The sequence below is a fragment of the Varroa destructor genome, unplaced genomic scaffold (assembly GCF_002443255.2).
Source record: "Varroa destructor unplaced genomic scaffold, Vdes_3.0 BEIS01000001.1, whole genome shotgun sequence".
NCBI classification, from domain to species: Eukaryota; Metazoa; Arthropoda; class Arachnida; order Mesostigmata; family Varroidae; genus Varroa; species Varroa destructor.
In genome coordinates this window covers 42009324-42028953 of record NW_019211454.1, presented here as the reverse complement: position 1 = coordinate 42028953, position 19630 = coordinate 42009324, and the positions used below count along the sequence as shown (strand labels likewise).

The window sequence follows — 19630 nt, the reverse complement described above, 5'->3', positions numbered from 1 at the left end:
TATATGTATAAATAGGTAACTTCTAAAATACAGTAGGTATGTTACATTATGCCAATTAGCTGAGTTAGCTGTCGTAGGTCCATCAACATGCGACGCACGTATGTACAAACCTTGGCGTTAAGGGCACAGTAGCTAGCCAGTATTGCTCTTGCCAATCGCAGCTAGCATCAGCATTGGAACCAACATTTTCGTCACAGTGTTATCACCAAGCTGTCGTCCTCGTTTGTTTTAGCCGTTCGCACTAGTAGCCGTTTCCTGTTCACTGTCCTTTTGCTCTCGTTTTGTTGTTATCCTTTCATTCAGCGCTTTTTTTTCGCTCATTCGTTTATTGCAGTCTCGCAATCCCCACCGCGCGAGTCCCCCACAACCAGCACTACGAGTGTAGCCAGCCTTCACCATGCGACACCAAAGACCACCCACTCTCACGTCGCCTCCTCTGTATTACACTCGCGCTAGATCATGTTGCTTGTCTTACGACGGGACACGCACTAGCAACCACCCTTTGAATATTCGGCACTGGCAGGCTGAATTTTACGCCGCGCAAAGACTCACCGCAAAGAACTACGTCGAGGCCACCATTCAGAATGCACAAGCTAGCTCTTGTATGATACTATCCACTAAATGCTTTAGATAGAACGAAAAGATCAAAGGGACCAGTTAACGGTACAGCAGCTGCAAGAAAAGAAGCAGCAGCAGCAACGACAAGATAATTGTCGTTGGACACCCCGCATTGGATAAGTTTTACTACAGTAATTGTTACGGCCGCACACGATTGCCGTTGTTCCGTTTAGTTGCCAATATTGTAAATGTTGCTTATCGTCGTCGTCGTCGTCGCCGCCGTTCGTGAACATTAAACACACTGCAGACATTGACACCCTCGGCAATACAGTCGCAGGCAGTGGGGATCAGCTGCAAACTGTGGCAGCTGTTCGAGACGAAACGAACATAATCACGTACATATAGCGCTGGGCCAGCTTAACTTATAACACTGGGTCGGGAAAAACAGGGCGCTGTGATCAAATTACGACAAACAATTTCTCCTAACACTTCCACGAGCCCATAGGCCAGAAGCACAAAAGGCAAATGCGGCGGTACGAACTAACATCAGCTTGTGCATCACCAACTGCTTAAGTAGTCAGTCGGCGGCAGCCGCCCACTGTGAACGGGACCATTGGTTCTTGGGTGAATGCACGAAGGGATGGGCAGCGCTAGCAGCAACAGCGGCGCAGTAGAAGAAAAAATCGAAGAAAGTTGTTTTCGTCATCTGATTTTTTAATAATACACGGCCACGATGACGACGACCGCAGCAGCAGCACTTATGGAACGTAGCATCCGCGACACTAAGCAGACGAAAGCAATAGACAGTACGCAGCAGACGATGGGTGGGCAATGGAAGCAGAGAACAAGAGTGAAACCCCACCTCAGCATTACGATATCATATCCTCGTCGTCGCCGGCCATCTGTCAGTGAAGAGGCGACAGCAGACAAAATTTGCTGCAGCTGACTATAACAACAGTAGAGTCAGCGGCAGCGGAAACATAGGAAGTAAACAAACAGATACAGGTGTATCTCAGAATGAGGTGATAAGCAGCAACAGCAGCGCCAGTGTGGGGGGATGCATCATTGCCTTCATATGAAACTTACGAGGAAGGAGAGCGAATTAGCAACCAGAAAGAGCGGGCGAATGACAGTAGCAGCAACATCCAAAATAACGGAATACTCAATAGGCAATGGAAAAACGTGGCGCAGAAGGTGTCAGTTGATTGCTCGAATTCGAGTTCATAGTTCCCACCGTCTGCTAAAACGGCGGGAACTACAAACTGTTGCCGAATGTAACATCGCTGTATTTGAACGATGGCCCTTCAGTGTAGCGAATAAGAATGATAGGAAATCGAGCGTAACCGTCAATAGATAAGTAATACATAAAATATGTTCAACTTTCGGAGAAGCATAGCACTAATCATGCAATTAGCATGATATGCAGCTGCGTCTACGACACGATGTTGCTACAGAGAGCCGCAGAGAATAGGCGAAAGAGAATAACGCTTTGCAGTGAGAATGTGTATGGCCTCCATAGAATGTAAGAGGTATGTCCCTCTTTAAAGCACAGGTTTTTGCTACAAACGACGTTTACAGTCAATCTTTTTATCGTGCCTATGGGTCGAGTTGCCTTTACCTCTCTTGACTATGCTGGTTTTCTCGTTCCTGTTTCACAGGAGTCACCGTGAATTTTCATTCGCACGCTCAATGCTATTAGATTGTTAGCGCACAGACTTAAAATGTTTCGTCTGCGGAGTGGCCGCCTCGGCTGCTAAAGTTGAAATTTACCCGCGAAAAACGGGCAGCGACTTAACGCATTTATCGAGAGAAGGCGACCCCATGAAGAAGACGCTCGTCATGCGGCAACTGCGCAGCTGAACACAACATAATCATATACAAATATATCTATGAAATAAGGCTCATATACACTGGTATATGAATGGAAAAAAGTGCCTTATAAAATCTTTGCTCAACTGCAACCAAATGTTATTAAGATAGATCTGTGCGTCATTTACATGTTCCTATTTTATGTCGTCTCAACGTTGAAGGAAGATGGAAGTTTTACGTTTGCTTTTACTATTCGAATTTACATTAATGACTTAGAGGTACGACTCATTGTAATTTTCAAAAAACGTGAACCAGAACCGAAGATATTATTTGAGGTATTAAAGACGCCTACAACGAGACATCCTGTAATGGTAGCCGGCCTTTATGATAATAATAATAATTTAAATATTTTAGCTATTTACAATAAAACTATAATAACTATTTCTTGCAATAAAGAGCTTTCCCAATGAATATGAAAAGAACTACAGCATACGGATTTATTTGTTTTTTTACAAGCTCATATTGGGGACTTGACCACACACGAACATCCTGAAGGTAGCCAGAAAATATCTACTTCTACTTTCTTGGTGACAGGATTCAAAGCTATGAGTTTTCTTCCAGCCAACGACTGCGTGCAGACTGCTACCTGGATATAAAGGAAAACGCACTTATGTTACTGTCTGCGATGCCTAAAGCATAAGGTGGTAATCAAAAGCAAATATATGTATATATATAGAAAATGAAGTATTTAATACGACATTACTGTCCATTAATACGATTTAAATACGCATTTTTCTTTTCCGAAGAGCGTTCGCTATTATTTCAGAAAGTTGCATGTTGGTTGATAAATAAATTCAAGAAATATTTGACTGCGTTTATGTAAATTTTTAAACATCGGCAAAATGTTATTATGCAAGTAAGGTTTCTGAATAGGACCTGTTGTCGAAACGGTTTCACCTTCAACTATACTCAAACAAGGTTTTACCTTATAGTTGAAGGAAGTTTTACGGGTTTGTTAAATCCGCATCAGAGTGTTATAATTGTTGTGTTGCTTCATTAAAAGCATTCTAAGAGTGAAAACTCAAACTGATTGTTCGCTATTATTTGCGTTATTATCGCCCTGATTTGGATTGTTCGTACAGTGTCAATGGATTATGCGTTGTATCATTCCGGTTCCGGGAATTGCAAATTACTTTCCAGCCGAGCTACTAGTATAGGTTGTATCGTAGTTTAAAGAACGACGCAAGTGTTTTCAAGCCATAGAGCTGTGCTTCGATAAATATGGCTTGCGAGCTTCGAAGCTTATCAGGCCTTGTCGTGTCAAAGTAAACAACTATGTTGTAAAAAATAAATACCTCGTTAGTATTTTACTTCAAATATTTATTTGACCTTGGTCGAATCAGCTCTATCAATTATTTTCAATTATTACGGTGTGCATCTTCGTTAATGTATTTACGGATAACATCTTAGCTTACGGAACGAAGTTAAAACTTGACAACAACTTTTCCCTAGCAAAGTCTCAGATGTCTGTTTCCACAACAGGCCATTATACTGCTGCTTTAGCATGCTGTAACTAACTAGGAGAAAGGATCCAAGTCGTCTGAAACATGTTAGTACGGTATTGTAATCGGATTTACTCGTAGACTTCACAAGCGATTGCGTCTCCTGCATTTGAGAATTCTGATTGTTGGCTTGACTAAGGTGGCTTATAACAAAAAGAAAATTTAACTTTATTAAATATTCGCCCTCAATCATTTAAATATTGAAGGTTAGTCCAGATCGTCTGTGATAGAGGGCATTTCAGCTTTCAATGGCGATTTGGACAATTGGTGACATATCATTTAATTTCCTTTCATCTGGTATGAAAAGGTTTAGCAAGTAACGTATTCCGTGTAAGGTTTTTTTCATGCTTACATGTTAGAGAGCAAAAAATATTTCTGAACAGGATCGTCTAATGAATGCGCAGTCGTCAAAATTGCGAGGAAATTATATAGCAAGGCCAAACCGTAATATACGCCCATAAAAGCTTAATATGGAAATCCTTATAGTTTGTGGAAAACTACTTGTAACTATCATCCTAGTAGAGAATTAGCTCACAAAAAAAAAAACATGTCTGCGCGTATCTTTAGAATGTATTGGTATAATTCTATCATAGATTGAAATTAGACAGGGTTAGGATTGCAGGAAAAGACTGTTGTGACGTAAAGGTGATATGAGAACGCATATGAGTTCAAATAGGGTCTTTGTGTCTGTATCAGAAGTTAGTCCGTAATCCGTGTTTGACATGTTTAGCAGCAGCAACTCTGCAATACTATATGCATATCGGCTCAAACACGTATAAGTTACCTTACTAAAGGAATTTCCTGATAGAGTAATGATAGAAAGAAGACTGTAAAATTAAGAGGGGATTTGATGTTGCCCATGCTCAAACTCGCAATCCAGCTTAGCTTTGTACGAATAGATTGTGCCAGCAGCTTGAACATTTTTCCTTCTACGCTTACTTTCGTTTCCAGTCGTAAATTAGAACTCATTACACAGGAAATATATTTTTAAAGAGTGGTTTAACTATCGAAATTGATGAAGCTACAGTGCACTTTTTACTATTCACGCATTCGTGTGGGATCATTTCCTGTCTGACAGAATTGAATAAATATCAATTTGTAGGGGTATGTTTGTTGTACGCTTGTTGGTCAAATTTGTAACCTGATTGAAGGTATTGTCTATATTGTTCAGGCTACAAGTTGCGAAATGAACAATATTGGTTAACAAGTTAATCCTAAAGTTCTATGAGGTTGGAACTGGACATCTTGCGAGTTATTTTCAGCGTGGTCATGCAGATCATTGAATTTTGAGGGTCTTCTGAAATCAGGGAGCCCAAACGTTCTATAGCACCTGGAGATACATCTATGGCCAGTACTCAAAGCTATTTTGCTTATAGATGTGAGTTTTGACGGGTATATATCGTGATTCTGCAAAATCGCCCATCAAGGGGTGGCAGTATAAAAATTTACCTGATTTCCTATAGCAGCGATGTTTGTGCAGTTTGCCCGCGTATTTGGGCAAAACCGCAAAATTTCTATTTGACTGAAGCGTCTATTATTGAGAATCTTCTTTTTGATTTTGTCGTGAACGGATATGGCGGCTATTGGCTTAGCTGCCAATTGACTCGAGATGCACGTGTCCAACTCTGTACTTATTGCTACTCTACTTTCAATGGTACGCTCAAGAAAAATACCTTCCTCTAGCTGTTCCGCCGTTAAGTTTGGCCTAACAGTGGATGCAAAAAGCTTCACACTTTCCCAGTGTTCATCAATTGCGTGATCGATATCTTCGTCCGCACTGTGATTGTATACCGTGAGCAATTCTTTTAGGCTGTCTTTCCATACGAAGTCCGAGCCTGCAAAATCCTGTGCTTCAGTTACAGCTACTAAGAAGGCAACAATTATAGTACTGGTTAGCAACGTATTGCACATAGTCCTCCGAGCTGTATAACGCCTTCGTTACCGACGGTTTAAAAACAATGGCACCGCGATGTGGTGTACGTAGAATAATCTGTGAGCTAAGATCTTCCAATGAAAATGATCATCGAATCTTCGTTACGAAGGGATTCGCATTGCCTTACTTTAAAATAACGTCCAGTACATTCACATCGATAGACACGTTGCTTGCATAAGAAAAATCCTCACAACGAAATCGTTTTCGTAATTTTCCACCGAGCACACCCATCGGCATAGTGGAAGCGTTACGAATTTCTTGTCCGGTGTCCTCGCTTATAGTTGCATGACAAAAACCAAAAATAGAAATATTTTTATTGACGTTTCCTTATTCATTGTTTCAAGAAACGGTACAAGAAAAGGGCGTCTTCAGGTAGTCTATTCAGTATGTCTCTCCCAATAATAATGCTGATACCAGAGTAGCGCGGCCGAGAGGTTGCTAGAGGTGCATAACGGGCAAGGGTAAGCATACCGTGATGGGAGGAGAAAAATATCAAGACCATTGGACTGTTACGTCTAGGGGCAGCGTAATGGAAATTTGATGAAGATGCAGCCAGGTGGAGACGGCGGTCAAGTATATACATATATTCTGCGAAAGATAGCTAGCTACATGTAACCTACGATATGTGTGTGTGGCATATGACATTGAAGGTAACAGTGCTTATCCCAACAGTTTTGAAGTAAAAAATAAGGAACAAATGTAACCTTAGTGGTAACAGTTTGAAACGGACGTGTAGCTATTAACCGTAAAGAATTCAATGCCTGAGATTTACAACACACGGCAAATTGGCTTCATTTCTTATAATGGACAAATAGCGGTAATAATATCTGAAGAAACATAAGTCGAATAGATAAGAGAAAAGGCAAGTACAGATGCAATATATTTGTAATAGTTGTCAGAAACAATCTTATTGATCGAATAAAGTGTCGCTTTGAACTCGGCCCTCTATTAAATATTTACGAACTTTGCTAAAGCAGTTGTTTGTATTTAATAGTGTCTATATCCGGCAGTTTCTCCTGTTATTATCGCATACTCGTACCTGAAAAACACGAACGGCAAGTGCCAACACTTACAGGTGCCAAGATGCAGGATAGCTTAATCCGGTTTATACAAAAAAGCGCATCACTTTCATGGAAGCTTCGCTTAACGTGAATGTTCAACGAGCCTATCGCGACTGGTCTGCAGTGAAGTTAATTTTTCAAGAAGAGTGAAGGCTAATCAAATAAATCGCACCACACTTTTAAATGTTAAGATTATAATGAAATGAACGCATTGAAACTAAATGGCACTGCGGGTTTGAGCACTAGATAACAGCGCTGGTCATACTCGTGAATGTTTACACATATACTGAAATTTCAAAATAATATAAGAGAATTATCCAGGATGTTTTGTAAAACGTCTTTCGGGAGATATTTTAAAGGAAGTAACGCGTTGACTTCACGAGTTCAAAGCTTCTATGTGGTAAATATAAGTTGTTGAATTAACTTGTATAAAAATAGGCCCTGTATCACTCTGCTTAATTACACAGTCGTAAAGTCTCATGATCATAAAGCCGACACGAAATTAGCAATTGTCGACAGGTTTCCAAGCTGGATTTATAATCTGGTGTCTAGTCACAGGAATAAGAGCTCCCTGCGACGTTTAAGATGACCCTTTCAAAGATATGTATGCGCTTGTCAGCTTGGAAGAGCTTTAATACTATCTATAATCAGGAAGCAAAAATTAGTAAATATTTACATCGTGCGATCTACGACAGCGAGCTTATTAGGTGTTATGAGAGATTAATAACTTAAGAGGCAAAAATATTGTTTAGTGCTGAAAATTAATGCATAGTGATTAAGATTCTACCATTGCTGGAATCCATCGAGGGCTAGAGAAAATACTGAGCGACGAGACTTTTGGTCAAAGAATTTTTTAGGCGGAAATAGTGAGGATGAAGATTACAGAAAAAGTGTCTGGACTTTAAAGCGACAAAGGTACAGACAAAAAAGAAAAGCAAGGGCAAAGTTCCCTGTCGACTTACTATGAGATATGGACATAAGCTGAAGTTGCAGTGGATATAAATAGTATTTTTTATTACGAGACATTGCGACAAGAAACGGTCGATATTGCAAGATATCTCAAATTCCTGAAAAGCTTTACTCGGCGATAAAGCATCTCACAGCTACAAAAAACAGAACGCAACTTCAATTGCGTCCCGTTTGAATATATTACGTTTTATGCTCGAGGAAAGCAGAATAGGGCAATGGTTTTGAGTCTGCTCATTTTTTAGATTGAAGTCCGTGTAATTTGGATTTGTTCTGGAGGGTGATATCACCATCGATTCTCTCAAAAGAGCCGTTGGCAGCTAGATTGAGTATCGTAGCACAAATTAATAGCGTCAACTACTGAGAAGTTCCCAGAGCGCCGGCTTTCGCATATAAACAATTAAGCGGAAAACCTCTAACATATGTCACAACACCGTTGGCCTGCCTTAAACGCTTTAAAAAAATATTAAAGCGCTAAACTTTTCTATGGGTTCGAACCTAGACTACAATGTGCAGTACTAAATGGTGGCAAAATGTAATACGTGTGGTTTCAATAACGTAATCCACCCACACGGTGAGCTATCGACATGCAATGGACATTTTCTGTGCCTTTGCCAAAGTGTTCTTGATATGGCTTTTGTTTACAACCAACGATTGAGACATTGTCCAATATTAACGTGCCGGTAATTAGAAGATGTAGATATATATACTGTATCACGAACAAGAGAGGTGAAACCCTAATGGCTCGCAGGGTCGTTGTAACGAGATATTTACCCTAAACCTAATTGTTTGTCCTTTACTAGCCGGATTGGCAAACACCCTCGACTGCAGAATGCATCCAGTTCGCTTACGCAAATGGACAAAACAACGACGAGTTTTCACCGCATATCCATAGGGTATATTATACTCTCGTGCTAAAAATTGCATAAATATCTGAACACGGCACATGTCTTATAGATATACTAGAGCGCCATTCACGTTCTTTATTACGCACTTGCTTTTTTACAATATTGAACACATTTCGTTTTACCTATGTAGAGGTAAAAGGTAATCATATGTAAACAGAGAGAGATGACGTCGAATGACCGCTAGTTACTAGGCTATAATCTTGATAAACACAAAACCTACCTAGCCACTCGCAAAATATAGTTTATACCCAGTTTTTCACGCAACGCACGTTGCGCACGTTTGTTTCTTCAGTTTTGTACATTTGATGATATATCAGCGTGTACGATGCCGTCAGCTGGCTTGGCCCCTCCGAGCAGTGCTGAAACGTCGTTTTCAAACATAGAAAAAGTGAAAGAAATCGCTGGCTTTGGTTTACGACCAACCAAATTACGTTCTCTAAGGGGCAACAAGCTTTGCCCTCTAGGAATAAAAGTATTGGCCCAATTGATTTTTGCCACTGTCTTTCGCGCAGTTCCTCTTAGGAAACAGCTCTAATGACCTATAAAATACCTGTTTTGAATGTGTCGAATCCTCGCACCTAGACCTTTCACAATATGGATAGGCATACTCGTGGCTGGCCTAGTATGTGCGCCTGCAAGCAAACGAAATATTAAGTGTTCATTACAATATGTTTGTTACACAGTACTATTATAACCACGTATATCCTGGAGGGCATAAGGTCTTAATTAGCAAATGCACAAGAATTTAATAGTGATTTAAAGGTCTTCTCGTTAAATTGGTAAGTACGATAAAAAAGTATTTTTATTGACGTTGCAGTTGCTCAATATAAAATCCTACATTATATTATTATATTGCACCAAACAAACAGCTCAATTTCAACGGAATAATATATTATCACAATGTAGACTGTCCATTATGATTGGTTAAACTTCGTTTCTGAAAGGCAGCGAAACCGAATGCGTAACAATAACCACAAAGATTCAATATCTACAGTGAAAGTTCTTGAGAATTGCAGTAACTTGTAACATTGTTTGTGACTAGGGCTTAAAAGCTGGAAGTCTCGAGGCAAGATCAGATGTTTACAGTTACTTGCGGTAGTTACTAATATTATAAGCTGCGTAATGAAGCGGGATGAGCCACTGATTAACGCTACTTGCGTACATAGATCTTCGCCCCAATTGACAATCAGCGTTTCCCTTATACCTCTCAGCGTATACCTTCGTTTTTTGTAGTGTACATAGTATAGTATTTATTCTATAATTTTTAAATTAATGAAGGTCATTTACTCACAGATCTGGCTAGATGCCTAATATTCATTCATCATAAGATAACATCATACTTTTTGTCAGTTTAACTGAATAGTGTAGACCATTCAGTCACAGAATACTTAACGTGTGTGTGCAGAATTTCACGAACTTCATGCTATCTAAATACATCTGTGAGACACTCGTGAAATCAGTATGCTAAGATTGTTGCCTATTAAAGCGTACGATATAAAGCTAATTATTCGGTTAACATCTGCATTTTCAGTTGTCTGACTAACTTATAGTGAATTTTTATTATGAATTACAGTGGAGAATAGCTCTTCATGCGTGTTTAGGTCAAAAAGAAAGTCACTGCTTTATTTGATTACGACATATAGTATCGACTTATATGAGATCTATAGGGAAAACCGCATAGCGAACAGATTTGATGAAGCGTTCTTCTAGAAAACATTGATAAAAATTACGTGTAACGCCATACATACCCATGTATGTTCGCGCCAACAATTTTATATCATGAATCCAAGACGTTGAACAGAAGATAGACCTGATTAAAATCAGATCTACAATCTTGCAAGGTACGGTCTGCAACTGTCAAAAGTTTCCGATAGTTAAAACGGTGATCGTGCTACAGAGCGGCTCAGTGTCTCCAATCGAATTTGCGTTTTGCAGTCGTCTTTGTTTGACTTTATTGACTTTTTACGTATAATGTAGACGATTTTATCGAACGACGAAATGTAGTCAGACTAGACCGGCTGATCGCTCTGTGTCACACCGAGTCGAGACACACGTGTAGAAGTTTTTTCTGCACAAGGCATTACTGGGAGCATTTATGTTAAAATCGCATCGAAGGGTCAATCGAACCTTCGATTCGATTGTTGTAACCGCTTAAATCATAATATTTTCGATCAGAAAAATCGTTAGCCAAACTTATCAGAGTACTGAGCCATCTGTTAACTTATGTATGTTAAACTACTGCCCCACGAGGTTGTATAGTGAGTGTATTTATGCAAATACATAACAGAGGGAATAGTAATAATTTCTGACATACATCTTTGCAGTTTAACTTATACTAGATTTGTTCATAGTCACTATATCGTTAAAGCTATCGAACGTAGAAAAAGACCAACGGGTTTGAGGCCCACAATTTCACTATCATCGCGATGGATATTAGCTAACAAAATTATTTGCGTCTTTGCCTGTAATTCTATTTCAAAGCGTAAGCTTACATTCCGCTTGGAAGCTTAACGATTCGAACCAATTCTTTTAGTCTTTTTTGCCCGCTTTCTTTTCTCCACTCACGGGCTTCTCAGTCAAAATTCGATAGTAACAAAATAATGCCTTAGTACGAAGTTTGTTTTTTATTTTAGTTTTTTTTTCAATTTTAAGTAGCTGCTTGTCTTTTCAAGTAATTTTTATTCTTCCCATTGTTAAATCATACGTTAGTATCGCTCAAGAGGCACATCCGTGCCTCTGTGCTATGAACCAGTCACAGTGAGTTCAATTTCATTTGTTAATCAGACCGCAACCTCAGCTCCATCATATTCTAAGATGTTGTAATTGTGACGATGCAGCCTACTATCCCGGCGGTTTAAGCTTAGACCATTGGTTGGCAGACGACGAATTGGCCGCACCACGAGAAATTAGACTCCATAATGTAACGATTTCTGCTGGGTAACCGTGGGATGTAAACATTATTAGAAAACAAATATTGAGGATGAATGCCTTAGTTCTTGTATAAATCGTACAATCAGATTCGTCTTACCTAGACATGGTCAGTTATTTTCATCGAAATGCTTGTTCAACATCTGTACACTTTGCTACTTATTTGTTGCCGTGGTACGCACAAGATGGATTTACATTCATCTTTATTGTAGACGAATGGCATATTTTTTTTGTGGTATCATTAGGTTTTTTGGTCTAATTTTGAATTTAGAATAGACAATTCTATTTGTCTAGTTATCAGGAATTTACTGCATTGCAACTCTGCACGTATCTGCACGATTGGTCTTACGAGGTCCTTAATATCATCGTACATCAAATGACCGAGAAAATGCCGTAAATATAACTCAGCGGAAAAATTTGCGGGAAATCTTTATCTTCTGTTAAATTATGATACGTTGCCTTGCACAGGTGAGCTTGAGTAACTATATGTAAACTCTGTTTGTAGGAGAAGTGGGAAAACATAGATCCAACGGCGTATGATTGCAAGATGTTTATAAAGTAAAAGCTTACGTCGGTTATATGAATATAATTGATTGTAGAGCTTATTTAAAAAACCGTAAACAGAATAGCACATTGCATTATGCAAAAAAACATGTCGTTACTTGATTAATTTATCCGTATCTCTCCTTTCGAGGAGAGTTACGCCACTTATAAAATATCACAGATATGAATAGAACAGCATTTCCTCCGTAAACAATCCATGTTCGTTAGACGAATCCATAATTAATATGATGAATCAGATGAAATCCAGACGTCGAGTCAATAAGTCGCGTGACAACATGCCTATGTCAAATTGCTCGTGTTAACACACGGTATTCACATTCATTTCGTGTGGAAGCCAATACATCCAATAGCTTTTTTCTTTTTTATCAGATAAACAATGTGTCGCCAGGGAAATCAGCTCTGAACGGTTTATTTCTTACATCGCATAACTATTTGCAAGAAGTCAGACCACACCGCAGCCTAGAACTTTCGGATCTACGACGTACAGCGGAAGCACAGTGCCTTCCGCAATACGTCTAAGTTAGGTCCGTGATCGACGTACTATAGAAACAAATCTGTTTTCTGAATTTTGGGCACACTGTTAACAAAAGTAATAGCACTTCTTATATGCAAAGCTCACTACGCACCGCCTATCGCTGAGGTATAACACAGTTATAACGTTTCTAAAACAAATAAATGTATCCCAAAAACAACAGGCCACCAATACTTATTTCTTTAGCACTACCAGTTATGTGTGAAAAAGTTTTCGTAACCAGATTTACTTTAAGGTATATCAGATATTTTACTAGAGTGAGTTCTTCTGGGGTTTCTCCAACAGACTATGAAACGGCATGGCAGCCATACAAGCAACTATGGACATGATAGCTGGTAATAGTTTTTGCCAATGCTGAGACTTAAACCGGCGTGCCAGTATGCTTGCGCATTATGATTTCTATTGCAACGCACTTGAAAAGATATGTATTAGCCACAAGACCACACCGTTTCGACATCATAACTTATTTGTTAATTGAAGTAGAAAAGTAGTTCCAATATATCAGAATATGTATGTGCCCCCTTTTTTTGTGTTTAAATATTCCTAATATGGGAAATAACAAGCGTTAGCATATCATTACTGTTTAGTCGATGTCATGGCCAAACAGTAGATGATTGATTCCACTAAATATCACTTTAGCATCGAAGCGAAGTATTGTTTACCCCATGATCTAGACACATTGCCGAATCCCCAGTGATATTTGTTGTTGGTCCGTGTCGCGTAAGTTGTACAGGAGTCAAGACCGAGGCATCGATTCGAGCACCGCATGCGTGATTGAGCGACGTGATGAAACATCAGGGGGCAGGCTAATGGCAGCGAACTGACCACGAATACGCTACATCTGGCGTGTCGTAGCGGCCTCGACAATGAGTTCGATACAGATGGTCCACCCTAGTAACTGGTCTTGTCTGATTTCTTCTATATTCGGCTACTGTTGGAAGGTTCTTTCAAGGTCAAATGGTTCCAGTTAAAACTTGTTCACGATAGCCCCTACTTTGCAACTCTTAAATTATAAGCTTGAGTGTAGACATCATCCTTGATCTATCTTGTCGTTATTATTTATGTCAATTTCCTATCACAATAGTATATTGGGAATGGGCATTCATCCACTGTTAATATCCAGAGGACGTGGTTATGACTGACCCATCGCATATTTCTAGACATGGCAAAGGCTTTTGATCCAGCAGGTATCATATTTTCCTAAAGATACTAGCTCAGCTGGGAATCGACTAAAGAATTTAAGCCCCTTATCGTACATGCTGGGATGGAAGCTAAACGTCGAAGTAGGAACCAGCTGATCGGATGAATGCCACAGTAACAGCATCAAGTTATTTTATAGGCCCTCAAGGATACCTGTAAGATAGTCACGCAACGAATTTAAATGGTTCAATAGCGCTAGACTAATCTTACGTTGTTCGAGCCCCATAAATCATGCTCTTGTTGCACAAAAACGTCCATAGAACCCTGAAATAAGGTTATCTTATGTTGTTAAAGAAACAACTTAGAGCTAACAGATATGTTTTGTATAAAAAAAAAAAAAAACTAACCAAATCCGAAAGCTACTCTAACAAATAGGAACCAAAACTCTAGTCTGGAAGTACGGGTAAATATTTGTAATTTAGAAAAAGCTATTAATGATAACAATGGAGTACAATGAAAAAAAAAAAAAAAGTTGCTTTGTGATACTTGATCTTTTCAGAAAGATTCGACGAATTGAAGCTGAACATTTTCCATAAAAAAGGGCTTGTGTCAATATAAGTGACTCAAACGCAACATTAATTAGCAGGAGCATTTTGGTTCAATGTAGTCATGGATATTTCCGATGGGCTGTCAATTAAACCGAGCTGATACATGATAATATCGAACGGTATATACAAGATGATGTTTCACAGTCCAAAGACACAGGCTTGCCCATACAGGAAGATTAGACAAACAATGCCAACCGTCTTGCTTTGTCTAACCTTACAAACGATCAGAGCCTAGTAAAGATAAGTGTTCGACGAACTTATACAAGTTCGCAGCGAAGTGTATTTGCGTCTGAACAAAAAAAGTGACAGAGAGGGAATCTAATCATGGTACGTGTAAGGCGATAAATTTTGCGAAACATTTCATCCTTTTAAATGGATCATTCGTAATGCATTCGGTTTACTGCTATAAAGTTGATGAAGGTCAACAAATCTCTGTAAAGCAAATGTAAAGCGTACTGGTAAGATCTAAGTTCGTATCTGTCTATCTGATTTGACGTTTATAATCATTGCTCACAAGTAGTTTAATAAAAAGAAGTCTTAGTCTTTACTATGCACCGAGTTGTATTCGAGGTAACTAATGGAAGCGAGGACAACTCTAGTGATGTTTAAGTCTTATTTAGCATGTTCTCCGAATTAATTAATCATGTACATTACGTATCTATCTAAAAAGTACACCAGACATCGTCCCATACGACAACCTGACGTTACCATCGATAGACGTCTTCGACAGCATGCCAAGGTTCCGTCAGTTTATTAGTCACAACGTTGCGTATATAAAGGGCCAATACATACGGAAGCAGTAATCCGTATATGGATGTGATCCATATAAAGCTCGTATACTGGCTACACTAACCTACTATTCGCAGCCAAATTTAGAATCGAAACTACTAAGAGCGATTGAGAAGGCCTGGACTGCGCATACCGGTTACCTGTAGTCAAGTGAAAATAGATTTTCCTTGTCTTGCCCAAACCGCATTGCGATATAGTCCGGGTCAGCTTCGTCGATCAACTGGAAATTCTTCACCGATACCTGATTGGCCCGCCCGTGAAAGTTTAGAACGAACGATTGAGTTTCTTCATTCCAGACGGGATTTTTGTTCTTAAGAACTGTACAGCCATCCAGTTTGCCTATGTTTAAGCGTTCATAAATCGTCTCCTCTTCTGTTACGGGCTGGAAGACTAATCGCCTGCCATTAGCGTCAAGCTAGGTAGAACGACGCATTTTACGGGGTCCTTTGAATTCTAGTAGGTTAGTCTCGTATACGATAAGTGCAATCTCGCTTCGAGTAGTAAGACAGCTGTTTCCGCTTCCGGTGTTTTTCATCCGGCTTTGGATTGTTCCCGGCGTCATACGCCGTGAACACTGTGCCTAGCATATTCGATCGCACTTTATCTACAAACGATTCACTATTTCATGACAGATCAATTGGACCACACGACATTAAATAATTCGATGTCGCACTTCGTTTGCGTTTTCGCCCAGCCAGTAGGAAAAGTTTTTTCCTGGCCAGGTCGCTCCAGATGCAGGTAATAGGTTGGGTAGGAACCTCTATCGATAATCTTACAGCGGACAGTTATATTACGTGGACATGGCTCAGATACAAAGTCGAAAGTGTTTTCATTAAGAAACTTCTCTAGACTACCTAAACCTTCTCGGTCTAAGCCCTGCCTGTCTGGCGACGAAATCGCATCGTCGTAATGAATATCTCTAACTGCGCTGTTCGGCTATCGCCTTGAATTTCGCTCGAACCGCTTGAAAGCTTCCGGTCATCGTGAGTGAGCGATGCGACTGCCCTATCCACAGGAAACGTATCCGGTGAACGATCAAGACTCACATTATGGAAATATCTGAAAACAGCTAAGTGTTTCTTGCATTCTTTTCGCGATTCACGCTACTCATCGTGGACAAATCGCTCCGGACTTAATGACCGCTCACCGTTCAGATCGTCGACACTGCCAAAATATCCATACGTTCGCACCGCTTCCGTATCTTGATAATCGTCCATGAGATCAATTTTAGGCACAAACCCGGAATACGGCCTCCGCGCTCCGTTATTCGTTGGCTGAATAAGACCGGCACTTTGCTTCCATTTGTGAAGTTGTTTCTTTCCAAGCAGCTCGTCTTGACACTCAAATTTTGCGTCGCCAACCTTATTCACGACGCAGGGTCTTACCTCGAGAATTTCACGGGCAGACATTTGATGCTGTCATTTCTTGGCAAACGCACGCAACCACATAACCGAGCAGTTTTCGTTCTGCGTCTCTCCTTACTTTGTAGTGCAGCAAACAGCGGAAGCTTACGTGTCGACTTGAACAGACAAATAGGCAGGTACCGTTGCAGGCGTTTTGTCTTGGTTTACCTGAAATTTATGCTTGTTAGATGCCTATTACCCTCAAGTAAGGTCCGTGCCCGCTAGCCTTCTTCGATCTCTCCACTTTTCGAGAGTGAAGAAAACATTTGTCGCTATCCACAACCAGCCGTTTATACAGGTCACAGACGTATGCAAAACAAGCCCACAATTTTTGTCAATACAGAACAGCATAAAGCTTGTCGTCGTCGTGCAGTAGCAGTATCTTTATGTATGTGCATGTTACCCAATATTAAAAATCACGGTTTCGCTTCTCTTCCTACGGTCCTGCGTTTTCGACTCTTTGCCTTGTTACATAGTGCTCAGCGCCTTCTGTCAGATGAAATTTTTACTGGTTCGTTTTTTCGCTCTCGCTATTCCACGTTCACGAGAAGGAAACAGGCCAAAAACTCAATACGAGCGCTAGTAGGCAGCGGCTCGCACGGCTGTTTTAGCTGTTTAAAGGACATTTCTCGATTACCAATGACGACCTAATAGTAACAGAGGCTGATAGTAACAGAGAGAACGTTCGGTCAGTGGGAAACCAATGGCAAAGCAGCCGTCGATCGTTTATTGGAAGCATTTATTATGGATATTATTATGGAGCATTTATTAGAATCTGTAAACTGAACGAGTGGGCGCACTCTCGCCAACGTTTAACGTAACGAATATGCGAACGAGAACGCACCGCAGTTTGTCTCCTCAATGAAACCGTGGTCAGGTGCCGAACGCAACTTTGCGGGCTCCTCCAACCGAAGGCTGGAGAGGGCACATGAGGCAGTAGCAGGACAGGGCGTCTGTTTACCTGTTGCTATGGGGATTGATTCCGCTCATGTTCTGGCGGCATTAGACCGCCTGCTGGTTAGACTCGCTCTCATTGACAAACATATTGTATAGAGAAATCATGTTTACCAGACCTGGCTCGTTCGTATGAGGTCTACGCTGGCAGAAACGCGGTGAAGACCAATGTGATTATAGAAAGAAGTCGTACATGAATGTAAGACGTAGTAAATTGTCTCTGTAACGTACGTACCAAGGTATGTTTAAGCAGAAAGGGAAAAGATAATTCTGCGTTAATTGCAGTCCGAATAGGATCAGCAGGCGGATACGAGGGTAATACGTGCGTCAACGTGAATTAATCTACAAAGCCAATTAAATTCACTCTTTTTTAAGTGAAGATTTTAAACTGTTCTTTATATTGGAGTTTTCTTGCAATTGATATGTTTCAGAATTCAATTTGATTTCTGTAGCTATATGTTTCGACCACAGTGTAATAACAAACACTTTGCAGAACCTTAGTGTCCTTCCAGTCAGTCCCGGAAGTAGTTCACACGACACCGGGTCTTCGTATCCTGTCTACCTTAAACGCTTAAAGCCTGCTCCCCCCCCCGCCCCCCGGAAACGATGTCCTATCCATTATCATCTAGGATCAACCACTTATAGTAGCCTATATTTAGACTCTAAAAACCCTGCACTCTTAAGCCGCTGCGATACGACGTAAATGAGCAACACGCGTTTAATACGCTTCACCTCTAACAGGTTTAGAATTATGTAGATTGATGTAGTCACAGAAAGATATAGTACAATAAATAGTCGCAACGACCGTTCTAGTTTAATTTTTAGTTTATTTTGAATTTTTAATTTAATTTAAAATGCAACAGAAGTTTACTCTTTAACAAATCATACGAGGACACCTTCGTAATTCGAAGATTTTTTAATATGGATTATGAAAGATGTGAACTATGTACTTACATGTCGAATAGCATTCTGCTTAGGTTTTTTTATTTGTTTCACTTGCAATTTTATTTAATTTAACCTATTTCGTTTATTATAATAAGTAAGTAGGTCACAAATACCCAAGTAATGACCCAGAACAAGTTAAATATAAATTGACAATAATAAGATCACATGTGATATTTCATACAAAGCTTCACAAAAGACTTATATTGTTTTTGTTAGCACTTAATAATTTTAATTAATTAAGCACTTAATAATAACGTAGATATAATTAAAGCTAACTAAAGAACAAAATATTCCGTAAAATAACCACACATATATGCACTGATGAGATTATCATGTCGTTCGTCTAACGCCTTTTCTCCTTAGTCACTCTGAAATTCTCACGGTTAAACATTACCTAGAAACCAGTGATCGTTTAGCGACTTTTGCATACAAATACATATAATCTACTTTTTTGGTTTTGCAAAAATGATTTCTAAGGTAATATTCACGGCTTGTCGTTCTTTTAATCGGCCGCTTCGCTTAGAGGGAATCTATCCTTCGACAAACATGGCCCCATATAGATACGAGACTAGGTTTGCTGTGACGGTTCTTTTGTTCAGTAGCGAAGCGTATAGGAGCACGTCTCACGACAGAAACGCTCATTGACATCATGACGCAAGTCAACTATGGCTACTAGTAGATGTTGGAACAAGTCTCTTTTCTTGTTGTCCATCTTTAAGCAACAAGCTTTCGTATGGCTGAGAGAGCACGTAAAGACTATTGAGTTTACTCGGTGCGAAAAACGTGAAAGGATAAAGCTGATAACCAGAATGGTCAAAGGCAGTTAGCCAATATTATGTATAAATACAACATTACAGGTCAGCACCACTTGTGCCCTGGCGTCGTTCGGCCTTCTTCGGAGCTTGCAGTCTATCGAGCAAAGCTGGGCAACGATGTCGTCCTTTTTATTATTGCCTCTCAGATATCACTA

The 19630-nt window shown here is 39.9% G+C and overlaps 1 protein-coding gene and 4 long non-coding RNA genes across 5 annotated transcripts in view; 2 read left to right on the top strand and 3 right to left on the bottom strand.

Moving 5' to 3' along the window:
- The first annotated feature begins 1803 nt into the window (after positions 1–1803).
- On the top strand, positions 1804–2854 carry LOC147758658 (uncharacterized). Its single transcript, XR_015319731.1, has 2 exons — positions 1804–2087; positions 2217–2854. It is a non-coding gene; the product is annotated as an uncharacterized LOC147758658 (long non-coding RNA).
- On the bottom strand, positions 2835–6269 carry LOC111250403 (uncharacterized). Its single transcript, XM_022805616.2, has 2 exons — positions 5379–6269; positions 2835–3013 (listed from the first exon to the last, which is right to left on the bottom strand). The coding sequence occupies exons 1-2, from the start codon at positions 5838–5840 to the stop codon at positions 2885–2887; spliced, it is 591 nt and encodes a 196-aa protein (XP_022661351.1). The 5' UTR covers positions 5841–6269; the 3' UTR covers positions 2835–2884.
- Positions 6270–6409: 140 nt separating this feature from the next.
- Positions 6410–19630, top strand: part of LOC147758656 (uncharacterized) — a 31719-nt gene continuing 18498 nt past the window's right edge. Inside the window, exon 1 of the long non-coding RNA XR_015319728.1 lies at positions 6410–6724. This is a non-coding gene — a long non-coding RNA (uncharacterized LOC147758656). The remainder of the gene's footprint in view (positions 6725–19630) is intronic.
- Positions 8797–13234, bottom strand: LOC147758657 (uncharacterized). Its single transcript, XR_015319732.1, has 3 exons — positions 10546–13234; positions 9348–9429; positions 8797–9156 (listed from the first exon to the last, which is right to left on the bottom strand). It is a non-coding gene; the product is annotated as an uncharacterized LOC147758657 (long non-coding RNA).
- On the bottom strand, positions 15251–18272 carry LOC111243389 (uncharacterized). Its single transcript, XR_015319733.1, has 2 exons — positions 17165–18272; positions 15251–16929 (listed from the first exon to the last, which is right to left on the bottom strand). It is a non-coding gene; the product is annotated as an uncharacterized LOC111243389 (long non-coding RNA).

Bases quoted from the DNA above. Each gene is read 5' to 3' on its own strand.
- LOC111250403 (XM_022805616.2), bottom strand. From the start codon at position 5,840: ATGTGCAATACGTTGCTAACCAGTACTATAATTGTTGCCTTCTTAGTA. The intron at 3,014-5,378 runs GTAAATTTTTAT...CTTTATATCCAG, and splicing joins TCGCTGCTATAGGAAATCAG to GTAGCAGTCTGCACGCAGTC.